Here is a 15,000-nt window from a genome sequence, read left to right on the forward strand (position 1 = left end):
GGTCGGAGTGAATGGGGGTAAGGGAGAGGGTGTGCTCACGCGAGAATGTAGTTTCCAAGTCTAGTTTCCTGAATGGCAGTTGAACTTCGACCGTCCCTTGTGCAACGATCGTAACGTTGATCGAAGGAGACAGAGAGAGAGACAGAGAGACACATAACACACACACACACACACACACACACAGAGAGAGAGAGAAGATATGTCTGTGTATAACTCTTTGGCTATCGTGATATACAATGATCACCTAGAGAAAGAGAGAGAGATGTATGTGTGTATATATTATATATTATATACATATATATGGCGAGGGAAAGAGAGAAAGAGAGAGAGAGGGAGAGAGAGAAACGATTATGAATGAAGCAGTAATTCGGAACTTGAGTTTCGAGAAACTTTGTCTCCATTTCTCTCTTCTTGCCTCTCTCTCTCTCTCTCTCTCTCTCTCTCTCTCTCTCTCTCTCTCTCTCCTTTTCTCTTTCCCTCTCTTTCTCTTTTGTCATCTAACGTTTACATCGACTGATATATCTTAGTTCCGTGGTTGATCGACTATGTCGATAGTTTCGATATTTACTAGTACTATACCGACTAAGTACTTATATAGTTATCTTGTTTCGAATAATTCTGATTTATTTCCTGTAACAAAATGACATGATGTGACGTGATCCTTACGCAAAATATACTTTACTTTTTTTCTATTTCTCTTTCCTTTTTTTTATTTTTCTTCAGATAGAATCTCGTAAAATATGGAGGAGTATCAACAACGGTAATTACTTCAACGGCGTTTAATTAACAAATTGGAAAGGAAAACAGGTCTCTAGGTATATGTTCTCTCTCTCTCTCTCTCTCTCTCTCTCTCTCTCTATTTCGTTTTTTTTTCTTTTCTCAAGAAATGCCAGAGACATTACATCGAAACGAGAAAGAAAATCTTACTAGTTAGAGACAGTTTGTGTGTGTTTGTATGTGAGAGAGAGAGAGAGAGAGAAAGAGAGAGTCAACGAGGATATCAACGACCACTTTCACCCTCGCCGAAGCTAGTACTTGCTAATTGAAGCTTAAGTCCAACGATTAGCTGTACGAAGCGTGTAATTGTAAACGGTGGTGTATGGAGAGCCAACAGCTAGGCACCCAGCCAGCTAACGTTAATTTAATTAAACACACCGGATCGCCCGAAGAATACCTCCTTTTACTACATCGAAAACTTACTCTTCTACTGTATCCTTTTTTCTCACCCTACACACTTTCTTTCTCTTTTTCTCTGTAATCATTCAGAAAAATTTCTCTTCTAAATTCCGAAACTTTTTTATTGTTATTGATCGTTGGACGCTTCAAATTAATCGAAGCATTTATGTTTTCGAATCGTTTCTAATTCTTTTTTTGATTTGTTGAAATTATATAGAATTGATACACGCACATATATATAGAAAAAGAGAGAGAGAGAGAGAGAGAGAGATAATTTAGAAATATTCTTATATAACTCCACAATGTTTAATTTTGTAATAATTAATATAAGAATAAATAGTATAGTGTTTTAAACCACGAATCCTAATGAAAAATAAATTTGAATGATTATTGTTGTTGTTTTTTTCTTTTTCTTATTATTGTTATTATTTCATAATAATAGTAATAATAATAGTATTAACAACAACAATAATAATAATTTATTATATTATATTATTTATCCGAATAATTAACGACGAATCGTTTGAATAATTAGATAGAATAATTATTATAACGACGGAATCGTTCTGCTGGGGACAATGAATTCGTGTAATTATCTTATGCAAACATTTGTTTCGAAACTATTCGCATAATGCCTCGAACTATAATAATGAGTTTCATACGTACGTTAGATCGTAAACGAGGAACAGGGAGAAGATATTTAGTGCTTTTGATGTCGTTAAAACACACTAGTCTTGTAAACGCGTCTTGTACGTGATAACGCACGAAACTTCAACGTGACATAATTTTACATAATCGAATTTGTATATAATTATACATACATACATATCTACATACATATGTATATTTGTATGTTTCATTTGATCCGATTTTTCATCGATTGATAAAGAGTTTCATCGTTTAACATTTACAAAAGTAAATGATTTAACGATGAAATTCTCTTTTACAAAATGCACACATTTATTATTTATCAAAATCTCTCTCTCTCTCCCTCTCCCTTTCACCTTTCTTTCTCTCTCTTTCATACGTATATAGTTTAAATATCTTGCTTTTCATTCTGACGAAACATACATTCTCATATCCCATGATATAACGCGCTAAGTTAATTGAATGTTTAACAGGAATATATCGAGTTTACATAATTTTAATTAACGATGCACGGGCCCGTCATAAAGGGAGTAATATATTACACGTTTACCCTTTGTAACGCTTGTTCGACGTATCTCTACTGATTTTCTCTGGCTAATCGATTATCACGAAAAATTTCACACTGCTAGTACAATGCGTAGATAAGTAGATACTTATTTACGTACTTACGATTCTAATAAAAATTTATCTGATATTTTAAACATTGGTTTTTATAATCGACGAGATTAAAAAGAAGAGGGCAATGGATATTAATAGGAGAGCAAAAGACAAAAAATTATTATTAATCGTTTTGAATCGATAGTTATCGAATTGGATGATAGATTATTATTTTTGTGATAATTCGTATTTTCTTTTTTTCGTTTTTTTTTTATTTTTGAAAATTAATTTTTTTCTTTCTTACGAACACGTATCAGAAATTTATAAATGAATATATAAGTTTATCTTCTCGATCACGTTTCTTTTCTCTCTCTCTCTTTTTTTTTTTTTGTGAGGATAAGAAGAAGATAGAGCGAGCCAAGAAATAATAAACTTTGGCTTATAATCAACAAGTTCGTGAAACCGTATATAAATAGGAAATTGCAGAAAATAAAAATTAGTATATATAATCATTCTAAAATAGCAGTATATGTATATATATTATATATATTACATTATAGATTATAATTTTAGTATTTGATAATTTCGAATTTTCTCTTTTTTTTTCTTTTGAAAATTATTATTTTTTTTATTTTTATTTATTTTTTTTCACGAACACATATCATAAATTTTTACATATGTGAATTTCATCTTCTCGATCGCCTTCTTGTTCTTTTTTTCCTTTTTTTTTTTCGTAGCACGTAAAGAAGATAGAGCGAGCCAAGAAATAACGTGGAGTCGATTCGACGGAGAAAATTCTTCCGATAACGACCGCAATTTAGGCCGATAAAAGAAATCGACGAGCCCGTGCTTTATCTCCTCGCCTTTGGATTTTCCGTAATCAGTGTTTGTCAAGCTGTCACTGAGTAAAGCGGTTAAACTTTCTTCTTTCTCTCGTTCCTACTTTTTCTTTCCTAAGCGAAGAAGAAATCGACCCTGTAATACCATTTTTTCGTTCTCTTAGAAATTTATGTGAAAAGGAAATGGACGCCGAGAGGATAGGAAAAACAATTTCGCGAGAAAGCAGCATCGTATCGCGGACGACGTTAATCGACCACGATTGGTTTCGAAGCTTTCACGTCGGGACTACAGGAAATGGCGGGAAGTTTGAAAAATCTATTGTCAGGAAAACTTTCTCGATAGATTTCGTTACGCAAATATTTTTCATTCGTATTTCTATTAGAATATTTTTCTGTATGATATTTATTGATTTGTTCTTTTCATTTATTTATTTATTTTTTTTTTTCAAATGTATAATATTTTGTAATGAACGATGATTAACCCATAGCAAACAACTAAAAAATGTATCATCGTGAGAATTTTTACGAATTGTTTCATTAAAGAAAATATTTTTCTATGAAATTTTATTTAGATATTTTATTAGGGACTTTTTTTTTTCTTTTTACTAGCGAGTATAATTTTTTTTTTATCAACGACGATTAACCCATAGCAGATAACTACCGGAAATGGTGGGAAATAAAAGAAATTTATTGCCATGAGAATTTTTTCGAAATGTTTTATCGAAAAAAAAATTTCTCTGTGAAATTTTATTCTGATATTTTATTGATAACTATTTTTTTGCAAGTAAAGTATAATATTTTATCGTGAATGATGAGTAAATCATAGTATGTAATTACAGGAAATGGAGAGTTGTTTGAAAAATCTATTAACATGAGAACTTTTTCGAAAGGTTTCATTAAAAATAATCTGTGAAATTTTATTCGAATATCTGACTTTTTTTCTCTTTTTTTTTCTTTTTTTCTTTTTGGAATAAAGTATGTAATATTTTATAATTAACGATAGATAGTCCATAACAAACGACTACGATTGATTTCGAAAGCATGTCGTGTTTACATGGAATGACGGGATATTTGAAAAATTTATCACTTTTAGAGAACTTTATCGAAATGTTCTATTCAAAATATGTTTTTGTGAAATTTTATAACGATATTCTCATGATCTTTTCTTTCAAAGCAAAATACATAATATTTTACAATTCGATTTTCGAAGGATCTATTGAAGAAAAAAAAAAGAAAAAAATTTTCTCCTAATTGTATTAGAATATACGTGTTGTTTTTATTTTTTTCTTTTTTTTCGAAACGAACTCAGAAGCGACTTTGAAATTTTTCAATTCCTCCATTATTCATTGTTCATATTCCTCCATTATTTTTTAATAATTATTACTAAATATTGTGTCAAATAAACGATCCGTATAAATAATCAAACCGATTGCATCCTGATTCCCATAACTTTTATTACGCATCAATATTTTATCATAAATATTGATTAAGTTTATTTATAAATCTGATCAAACAGTTTAGAAATATCGATTTCGACAAATAACAGCTAAACATAAATATTTGTATAATTAAACGAGATGAACAACCGTATTGATTGTGTAAAGAGATTTATTTCTAAATTACACATTTATCATCGATATCGCTTGTCGTATTTATCATGTTTTTCTTATGAAACGATCGAACAACGAACAGTGGCTGGTATTGATCGAGAGTCAATGACGCTCCTAAGAAATCGTTAATCTCGTTGAATATAAATTAGCGAGAGGATACTTCAAGGAGAAATGAAGTGGGAGAACTGGCCGTTATCTAATATCAGTGTTCTCGTGTTCGTTGGCGTTAGATGTCAGTGATACGTGAACGGTGATCAAGGAGTGTTCTTCTCTTTGTGATTTTTCAAAACATGGAACATGATATAGAGAAGAATATTGAGAAAGGTAATATATATCTATATATATAATATATATAAAATATATTGAATAAAAGATTAGATTAACGAGTGTATAAAGAAAAATTTTGTAAATATTTTATTGAATCGATCAGAGACTGATATAAATATAGAAAAAAAGAGAGGGAGATATGATTAAAATTTTATTAAACAGAATTTATTATTACTAAGAACAATTTTTATTTTCGATGTCGATCAACGAACAAACGGATGACTAGATATTTATACATATATTCAGTCATATAACGAAGAAACTATAAAATTCGCTTTCGTAGATGCATATCTTCTTTCCAAAAAAAAAGAAAAAAAAAAGTCACCTATGGATAAAAACAATCCGATATAAAATCTATCGATCCGATATAAGAGAGGAGAAAAAAGAAATAAAAAAGAAAAGAGAAGAGTAACAAATCTGTAGTCGTTTGTTAGGGATAGGAATTGAAATAAAAAAAGAAGAAAAAAAAGAAAAGAAAAAAAGAAGAAGAAAAACAAGAAGAAAAACAAGAGACGTTTTCTAGAATAATCGAGTTACGTTTGACGAATCGACGTTCGTCGAAGGGGAAGATGGTGTAGTCAAATGCCAATAGGGTAATAACGGAAGAGGGTGGTGATAGTGCTAGTTGTGGTAGTAGTAAGGGGTAGTAGTGTCAAGAGAATGAGACAGACACTGAGACAGATAGAGAGAGAAAGAGAGAGAGAGAGAGAGAGAAGAGGGTTGCTAGTTTGGTAATTAAGCTGAGTATACGACCGAGACTCGAAGACAACGTGTTCGTTTGGTGGAACATGAACGCCTATGGATCTTCGTCCAGTCGTCCGTGGTTAATAATCACGATGGTTCGTTGCGTTGCATGATTCAATGAACATGCTCAGACACCCTCATCCATTACATACACGTGTCCCTATAAGCCTACGTTGATACGTGGTGTAAGTAACTATGTATTCGTCAATATAAACGCCGATATACGTACACGCGTTACGTTTTAGCCTCACGATCTCATTGTGTTTCAGACGAATACGAATTCGAATCATCATCCCTATCCTCTCCCTTTGCATCTCTTATCCCTCTTACCATCTTTTTTCTTTCTCTTTTTCTTCTTTTCTTTTTGTTTCTTTTCTTTTTTTTTTTTTCTTCATTCCTCCCTCATTCCTTCTTCATTCGTTCCTTTTCACGCATTCTTTTCTTCTTTTTTCCTCTCTTTCTTTCTTTCTTTTACTTCTTCTATCCCTTCCATACGCCATGATACCAATACGTATCGCTTTTATCTCTTAACGATATCGATTCGTCTGGGGGTTAACGAACGATAATAACGAAATGCGTTTCGTGTTGCCTATCCTAATGGAATTCTACGGATGAGAACGTTGTTAAGGGTTGGAGAGTCGGAGTCGAGGGTGAGTTCTATTAGAACTCGAGAACAAGGGCTCTCTCGTAGTTGACTTTTTTGTTTTCAGGATAATGAAGATTTCGTAGTAACCGACGTTGAATTCTCATTCGCACGTTATTCATCGTCTATGTCTTATGTACGTATATGCACGTATGTATGTATCCATACATACATACATACATACATACATACATACATACACACACATATATATATATATGTATTAGATTGGCTCTATAATCAATATCGGAATTTTTAGTATAAAAAATAAAAATATTAATTATTACAAAGTGTTTCCGAAAATAAACAAAATGAAACAAATGAAAAAAATATATATATATGTTTTCAGTAACACAATATTAAGGTATCAAATTTATCTTCATATTTAGATATACTCGATATATTTTAAAATTTTCGTTAAAAAAGAAAAAAATATTATAGCTATGTAGTATTATTTATTTGGATATTAAATATTAAAATATTGTTTGATAAAAAAACATTAATGTTCCTAAAAAATTCTTACATTATACTTATTGGCAAACGATATACATATAATATATTCAAGATGCATCTTTGGTTGAATGATCGTTAAAAAAAAAAAAGAAAATACATATCGATAGATTGGAGATCGGTTGTCTATAATAAAAAAAAAAGTGTTCGCTGGAATTCGAATAGAAAATTTCTACGTACGCTTCGAATAGGGGATGAAAAGAGGGAGAAGGGAGTGGAGGTGGGAGGCAGGGGGTAGGCGGGATCAAAGCGAGTAAAAGTTCAATCCGAGCGTATGATCCATTAGCGGGCTAATCCAAAGGGATGGATGAGGCTCTTTCTTTCATCGATACTACTCATAAAGTGAATGGAAAAATTGTGGCCCTTTTTTTTCTTCCTCTGTTACTTTTTTTTCCTTTTTTTTCTTTTTTTTTTTTCTTTTTTTGTACCATTTTTTTTCTTCTGCCTCATTTACTCGCTCGCTTGTTTATTACGGTAAAAACACGTAGGATAAAAACGCTCATTTAGTTTTCTTTTTTATTTATTATTATTGTTGTTATTATTATTATTATTATTATTATTATTATTATTATTATTAATTTCTTTTCACTATACAAATGTATCATTTTTCATTTACAAGTAGAGACGAACTCTCGATTTATCGTCAATGATATTACATTCGTTTGAATAAATTGAATATATGAATGAACGAATGAAAGAACGAATGAACGAACGAATGAATGAACGAACAAACAAATGTACCCAATAATGAATATTTCAGAATGATATTTATTTGATATATCTATCGAAATATGTTTAATTGCTTAGAGAAAGTTTAAACTATATAGTATAATAAGATAAGTTGAAACTATGTAATATAATGAGATAAGAAAATGATAACACTGTTCTATATCTTTAGAAATGTTAAATCTTTGACCTACATATGTGAATAACGTAATTATTATTCGAGTGCGAAAAGTAGGTAGGTAGATAGGTAGGTAGGTAGCTAGGTAGGTAGGTACATGGTAATACCGTTCGTAAAACTCGATTTCCATCTCAAGTTATCTATATCGAGTGAGAGTCCTCCTATCTTTCGAGTAAGAAAGTACCGATCCGAAGGAGCAACGAAGCGAATCCCTTCCCCATAAGTTTCGCTGAGAGAATCGTAAGAAAGCTGTTCCGTTCGGTGACTCTTCTTCATTCCAAGATATTTCTCCATGGCACGAAGCCAAACTTATTAATTTACTTTATTATTGGTACGAATGTGCCTTCAAGGATTTTTAAGGGGATTATTAATTTTAACGAAATGTCGATTTACGTTTATGAAGAATCAAAACGAATTAACGAACGAATTTTATTTCTACAAATTTTCGAAATTGGAATATTTATTTCCCTTTTTCTCTTCTTTTCCTTTCTTTTCTCTCTCTTTCTCATATCTATTTTTATTTGACGTCATATCCAGAGAGCCATTCAAAATATATTCCTAGGGATTTCTAACTTTTACGAAAAGTTGATTTTCGTTTATAAAGAATCGGAAAAGAGATTACCGATCGAATTTTAATTCTTCGATTTTAAAATCTGGATAAATCTGTTTTATCATTTTTTTATTTCCTTTTCTACTCTTTTGCTCTCATAGTTAATTCTATTTAATGTTACATCGTGAAAATCATTCGAAATATATTCCTTGAGGATTTATTATTTTTACGAAAAATCGATTTGCGATGAAATTTTCTTCGGTTTCGGAATCGGAGTATCTCACTTATTAATTTTTTTTTTCATATATATATATTGTCCTCTTCGTTTTGTTTTCTCTCTCTCTCTCTCTCTCTCTCTCTCTCTCTCTCTCTCTCTCTCTCTCTCTCTCTCTCTCTCTCTCTCTCTCATAGTCATTCGTGTTTAACCTCATACCGTAAAAGTCATTCAAAATCTATTTCTAGAGATTTCTAATTTTTACCAAAATATCGATTTTCGTTTAGTACGATCGGAAGAAAAGAGATTACCGATCACAATTTTCTTTCTTTCATTTCGAATCGTAATATTATCCCTTTTATTTTTTTCTTTCTTCCTTTTTCTTTTCTTTTTTTTATTTTTTAATCTATTTTCAATGTTTTCCTCTCTTCTTCTTTCTCATTTTCATTCTTATTTAACTTAGCACTTGTTCGAGAGTCGAACAAGATCTACTTCTAGAGATTTCTAATTTTTACGAAAATATCGATTTTCGTTTAGCAGAATCGGAAAAAAAAGGGATTACCGATCACAATTTTCTTTCTTCGATTTCATATCAAAATATTAGACGTATTATTTCTTCTTCTTCTTTTTTCCTTTTCATTCTCTTCTACAATTTTCTTCTTTATTTTCTTTTTGTCGTTCATAGTCATTCTTATTTAACATGTCATGTTCAAAATCTACTTCTAAGAATTTCTAATTTTTTGAAATAGTCGACTTCCGTTTATTTTAAGAAGAAACGAAAATAGATTTCCGCACGAATTTTCTTTCTTCACAACCTGATTTCACAATCGGAATGTCATCTCTTATTTCTCTTTCTTGTTTTTTCTTTTTCTTTTTTTTTTATTATCTTTTTTATTATTATTCTCTCTCTCTCTCTCTCTCTCTTTCTCTTTCTCTTTCTCTTTCTCTCTCATTGTCATTCCTATTTACCGTCAGATTGTAAGAGTCATTCAAAATTTACGTTACTGTTACGTTATATCCAACATAGAACATGAATATTACATTCGGTGGATCACTTTACACATGCTATTATCGCACCGATTACTTTCCCGGGCTAAATTTGATTGGATAGTATATCGAGTGGCTATCGAATGACTATCGAATCGAAGTGACGCCAGTAGAAGGGATCCGTGTATGTCGAAATCGAATACTGGAAACGCACTCACAAATAGGAGTACCATCAAATTTTCAACGATGTATCCCAGCGCGTACGAGCCATTAAAAATTATTAACGAACACGGCCGTTTGGAAACGAGTGGATCTTTGCGAATCTGTTAATACCACTCGTACTCCGATAAATTAACAAAATCCGGGAAGATAATCTAGATTTGCGGATAATAATGTGTCTTATAAATTAAGCATTTAACTTTCAAATTAATTGACTATTTATTCGGTACTCTTTTTTCTTCTTTCTCTCTCTCTCTCTCTCTCTCTCTCTCTCTCTCTCTCTCTCTCTCTCTCTCTCTTTCTCTCTCTCTCTCTCACTTTTTTTTTTATCATATTATTAAATTATCATTGTATTTATGTAGAATATTAAGAAACGATATTATAATAAATATCATGATATTGATTAATACTACGGCATAAATTAATAAATAAAGTTAATAAGTATCATGAATATCTGTGTTAACAATTTCATTCGAGGAATATTTTGTATTATTTCATCGAAATATTTTCGAAAGTAGACGATGAATAAGAAAAACATACACGAGTAACTAAGATAGTTCAGTTGGATTAAAAGCGAGGAAACAATTTGAAAGAAGAAGAAAAAATTTAGCTTAAAATTCATATACATTCTTAAAACTACGACAAAAACGAGCACGTTATATTTTCATAAACATTTTCCATTCCTATTTCATCGCATGTAGATATTTCGTAATATACGAATGAATGAACGTAATAAACGAAATAGATGTAATAAACGTCTAAAATAAAACCGAGGAAGCAATCTGAAAGAAGACAAAAAAATTTAACTATAATTTACTATTATATTATACGTCGTTGAATCCTCGATATAAAAAAAAAAAAAAAAAAAAGAAAGAAAGAAAGAAAGAAACGAGCTCGTTTCGTTTTCATAAATATCCTCTATTGTTATTTTTATTTCACGTTTAGATATGTCGCGATATTTGAATAAATAAAAGAAATAGAATAATATAGATATAAGTTAGGAAATATTTTCTACGAAGAAAAAAAAAGTTTATCTCATTATATCGTATCTATATCTAGATACTTAAATCCACGAAAAAATAGCTCATTTCATTTTCATATCAGTAAATTCGCGATAAATCTTTCACGATCATGAGAGCATTTCCCCCACCCCACAACCTCCCCTCTTCGCTCTACTAAGGTTCGAACTAAGGGGTGTTTTAGAAGGACCGTAAAGAGGACGCAGAGATGCGGAATATAGACGCGGAACGGAAGCGGAACGGGAAGCAACGTCGGCGATCGTAAACTTTGAACGACGCCCCGTGACGTTTCCTTCGGCGTATCCTTTTAGGGATCCTTAATGGCTCTCGTAATTTTCATGTCCAGTGACATGAAAATAAAAAAAAAAGAAAGAGAAAAAGAAAGAAATATATAACAATTCTCTTTCTCTTTCTTTTTTTTCTTTCTCTCTTTCTCTCTTTTTTTTTCTTTTTTTTATGTTTCTTATCGAATAAATAATAATTTATGTGTATATATTATATATATATATATATATATATATATATATATATATAATGGGTGTATATATGTATAAGTATATGTATATAAAATAATATAGATGATATAAATATGTATATGTACATGTATATAAATATATATTTACATATTATTTTTCTATATTATTCGTATTAAATGTTGAATGTTCGCGAATTTTTTATCGAATTTTATTTTCAATAATTTTGTTCACGATAAACAATCGTTCTAATTATTAAATAATAACATTTTTACGTTCTTTGAGTTGCCTGTAAAGAACCAAAAAAAAATAAACAAACAACGGTAAATTCATATTTGCGGAATTGCTTATTTTGAAAAAGAAAAAAACGAACGAGAAAAGAAGAAAGAGAGAGAGAGAGAGAGAGAGAGAGAAATAGAAATTTGTACATTTAATGTATCGTAAAATTTGCACGTATATAATAAACATTTTACGCATGAGAAAATTGTGTTCGGAAGTGATAATTAATGACATCATACTAGCGAACAGAATTGGACGTAATTTTGGTAGTAATTAAACATCGATATCGTTTTATTTGCGATCGAGAGTTTTGTTCTCGTTCGTTCACGTTGATCGTCCCGAAATCCTAAAAATCCTACTACTATTTGACAAACGGGATCTCCCGAGGAAATATTTGCCAATATAATATATTTATCGTAATAAATAGAATCGGACGAGCGAGACTGGGGTTGCTAATCGAATCGTTCCAATTAAAATATTTTACGAGAGACGCGACGAGGTCACGTTTGCAAGTGTAAATTTGCTTTCTTTCTGTTTCTTTTCTATTTTTCTTTTTCTTTTTTTTCTTTTTACATTTTTGTTTGGTCATCTATTTTTCTTTCTTCTTTTTTTTTCTCTTCCTTTTTCGTTCGGTAACTTTTCTTCTCTCTATTTTCTTTTTTCGCTTATTTTTTTTTCTTCTTTCGTCTTTTTTCTATTTAGTTTTTTAATTCATTTGTTCTATCCTTTTATTTAATAGACGAGACTTTCCTCGTTATTTCGATACATATCGCAACGACATATCGAAGCAAATTTGTAATATCGGCACGGTAGACAGTTATTGCCTCCGCGTTATTCAAATTCGAGAATAAATCGGACAGCTTACGTCCTGTATATTTCGAACACGTGTGCGAGAGCATACGTGATCACCAAAAACAATGTTTTTTAATTTACAACATCGAAGTATAGCGATGAAATTTCATTTGACTCTATTTTTTTTTTTCTTTTCCCCGGTTTTTTTTCCTTTTTTTTTGTTATCCACTGAATAATATCCAAACTGAAGTATAAATTATGCTGATAAGGAGAAAGAAAAGTATAACGTACGTTTTTTTTTCTTTCATTATTTTTTTTATTTATTGCGAAATTTGCAAATTAAATAAATTGCACTGATAAAAGAAGAAAAATGTAACATACGTTGATTCTTTTTTCAAAAAACAAAAAAATAATTTTGTTTATTTCCCTTTACGTGATTTGATATTTCAATTCATTTGTATAGTACTTTTTGTGATTACAATTATTTAATATACCATATTGAAATATAACTGTGAAATTGTGAAATTTCATTGGATTTTTTTGACTGAGAATAAATTATCCTTTTACATACATATATATATATATATATATAAAATCAAATAAAATTATTAACATTATTAAAATAATTAAAATTATATATATACATACATACATACATATAGCATTCGTTTCTTAAAAAAAAAAAAAAAAAAAAACGATAGCTCCGTTTATTAAATGATTTATCAGTATATGATAATTAATGTAATCAAAAATTATTTTAATTGTCACATCCGTATCATATTTCTCTACGAATATGAAATTTAGTCGTATCAATCTCAATTAGGTATGACATTACAGAGAACGGGAATAAAAGTTAATCGTAAATTTGATCGGGGCATACAATCCAGAGTGAAAATCGTGTTAATTTTCGCAATGATAAGCAAGCCACGTTTATTCGCGTTTCGAGTGCACACGCATCGTTAGAGACGAGCCTTTTAGAAATTACGTTGTACATTACACGCAATATAAGATAATGGCGTGTAATAGCATCCACGTTTAATGCGGTAATACGCTTCGGTCACGAGTACCGAATGCAAATGTTACTCGAATGTGAAACATGTAGATACATAGCTATATGTATATAGATAGATACATAGATAGATACATACATACATATACGAACGTATTTCTAGCATGGAAATTCAAATTTGAACATTTTGCCCAATCGATCTATTTACAAGTACAGTATTTATTAAGATTTAAAAAAAATACTATTTAAAAATTTATAAAAAAAAACTCGAGTATTATATAACTACGCATACAACATACTCTGTTTATTTGCACTTATATAAAAAAAAAAAAATGTTTACACATCGTAATAATCGATCTCTTTACAAGTATAATATTTGTTCAAAAGTTGAAACAAAGAAAATTATTATTTGAACATTTATAATAAAACTCAAGTATCATGTAACATACACATACAAATTCGTGTATAAAAATAATATTCTAATAACATTATAATAATCGATCTGTTTACAAGAGTTATGTGATGTTAATGAAGAATTAAAAAAAAAGAGTTATTTCAAAATTTATCCGAGTATAACGACAATAGAAATTAACGCTTCGATGTCAAGATTGAAAAAAAGAAAATGCAAAAAAAAAAAGAAAAAGAAAGAGAACAAGAAAAGGAAAAAAGAATAGGAAAGATGAAAAAATTTTAACAGAACGTACTTCGTATAAAAAAAAAAAGTTGAACTTTCTAAAGTTAATTTTAAAAAAGAGTGATGAAAGGAAAAGGGAAAGAATCTTTTTGGATAGTGCTTTTAAAGCCACGGAGACGTACTCGTAGATTCGCTTAAATCTTATTTGCCTCGTCTTTGGACTTGGTCCTTCCAAGTCTGAGGATCCTTCGAGGATGGACTTTTCCTCTCGTACGGTGAGGACAGACTTTTCTCGTTTCGATTCCGCGGAATAGGCAAACCAAAAGTTCGTCACGAATAAAAAGGATCTTATTCTCAGTCTCTCTCTCTCTCTCTCTCTCTCTCTTTCTCTTTTTCTGTATTTGTCTCTCTCTTTCTTTCTCTTTTGCTCTATTTCTTTATCTCTCTTACTGTCTTTACAAATTCCAACGAAAGAGAGAAAGAAAAGGCACGGAAAGAAAATTTCCAGGTTGAGTTTAAGAGAAATTCTGAGATTCATTTGGGTCGTGTCGAAGGGTAAAAGAGGGGAGGAGGGAGAAAGGAGCAAATCAGTTCTGAAATATTCCTAGGTGATTTACATGCTCGCACCTCGATCCTCGCTGATTTTACCTGCCAAATTACGACATCGGACCGAATCTAACCCGCAAAATTTATCCTTTTACCTTTATCATCTTTTATATTCTTCCTTTTTCTTCTTTACTAGATAGTAACGTTTTTATCCCTCTCTTTCTAAAAAAAAAAAAGAAAAAAAGATATATGAAGAATCGTGGAGATGATATCTACATTG

At 30.5% G+C, this 15,000-nt stretch overlaps 1 protein-coding gene across 4 annotated transcripts in view; it reads left to right on the top strand.

The window, feature by feature from the left end:
• The window catches only part of LOC127062240 (protein rhomboid-like), a 114,611-nt gene that overhangs the window by 71,366 nt on the left and 28,245 nt on the right, over nucleotides 1-15,000 (top strand). Inside the window, exon 1 of one of the 4 annotated variants that reach the window (XM_050990093.1) lies at nucleotides 4,588-5,194. The exons of the other annotated variants lie outside the window; for them this stretch is intronic. Within the exon in view, the coding sequence (XP_050846050.1) occupies nucleotides 5,161-5,194 (34 nt within the window). The 5' untranslated portion in view covers nucleotides 4,588-5,160. Of the gene's footprint in view, nucleotides 1-4,587; nucleotides 5,195-15,000 lie in introns of those variants that run through there. 4 annotated transcript variants of the gene reach the window in all.

This window comes from Vespula vulgaris, chromosome 1, assembly GCF_905475345.1.
Source record: "Vespula vulgaris chromosome 1, iyVesVulg1.1, whole genome shotgun sequence".
Taxonomy (NCBI): domain Eukaryota; kingdom Metazoa; phylum Arthropoda; class Insecta; order Hymenoptera; family Vespidae; genus Vespula; species Vespula vulgaris.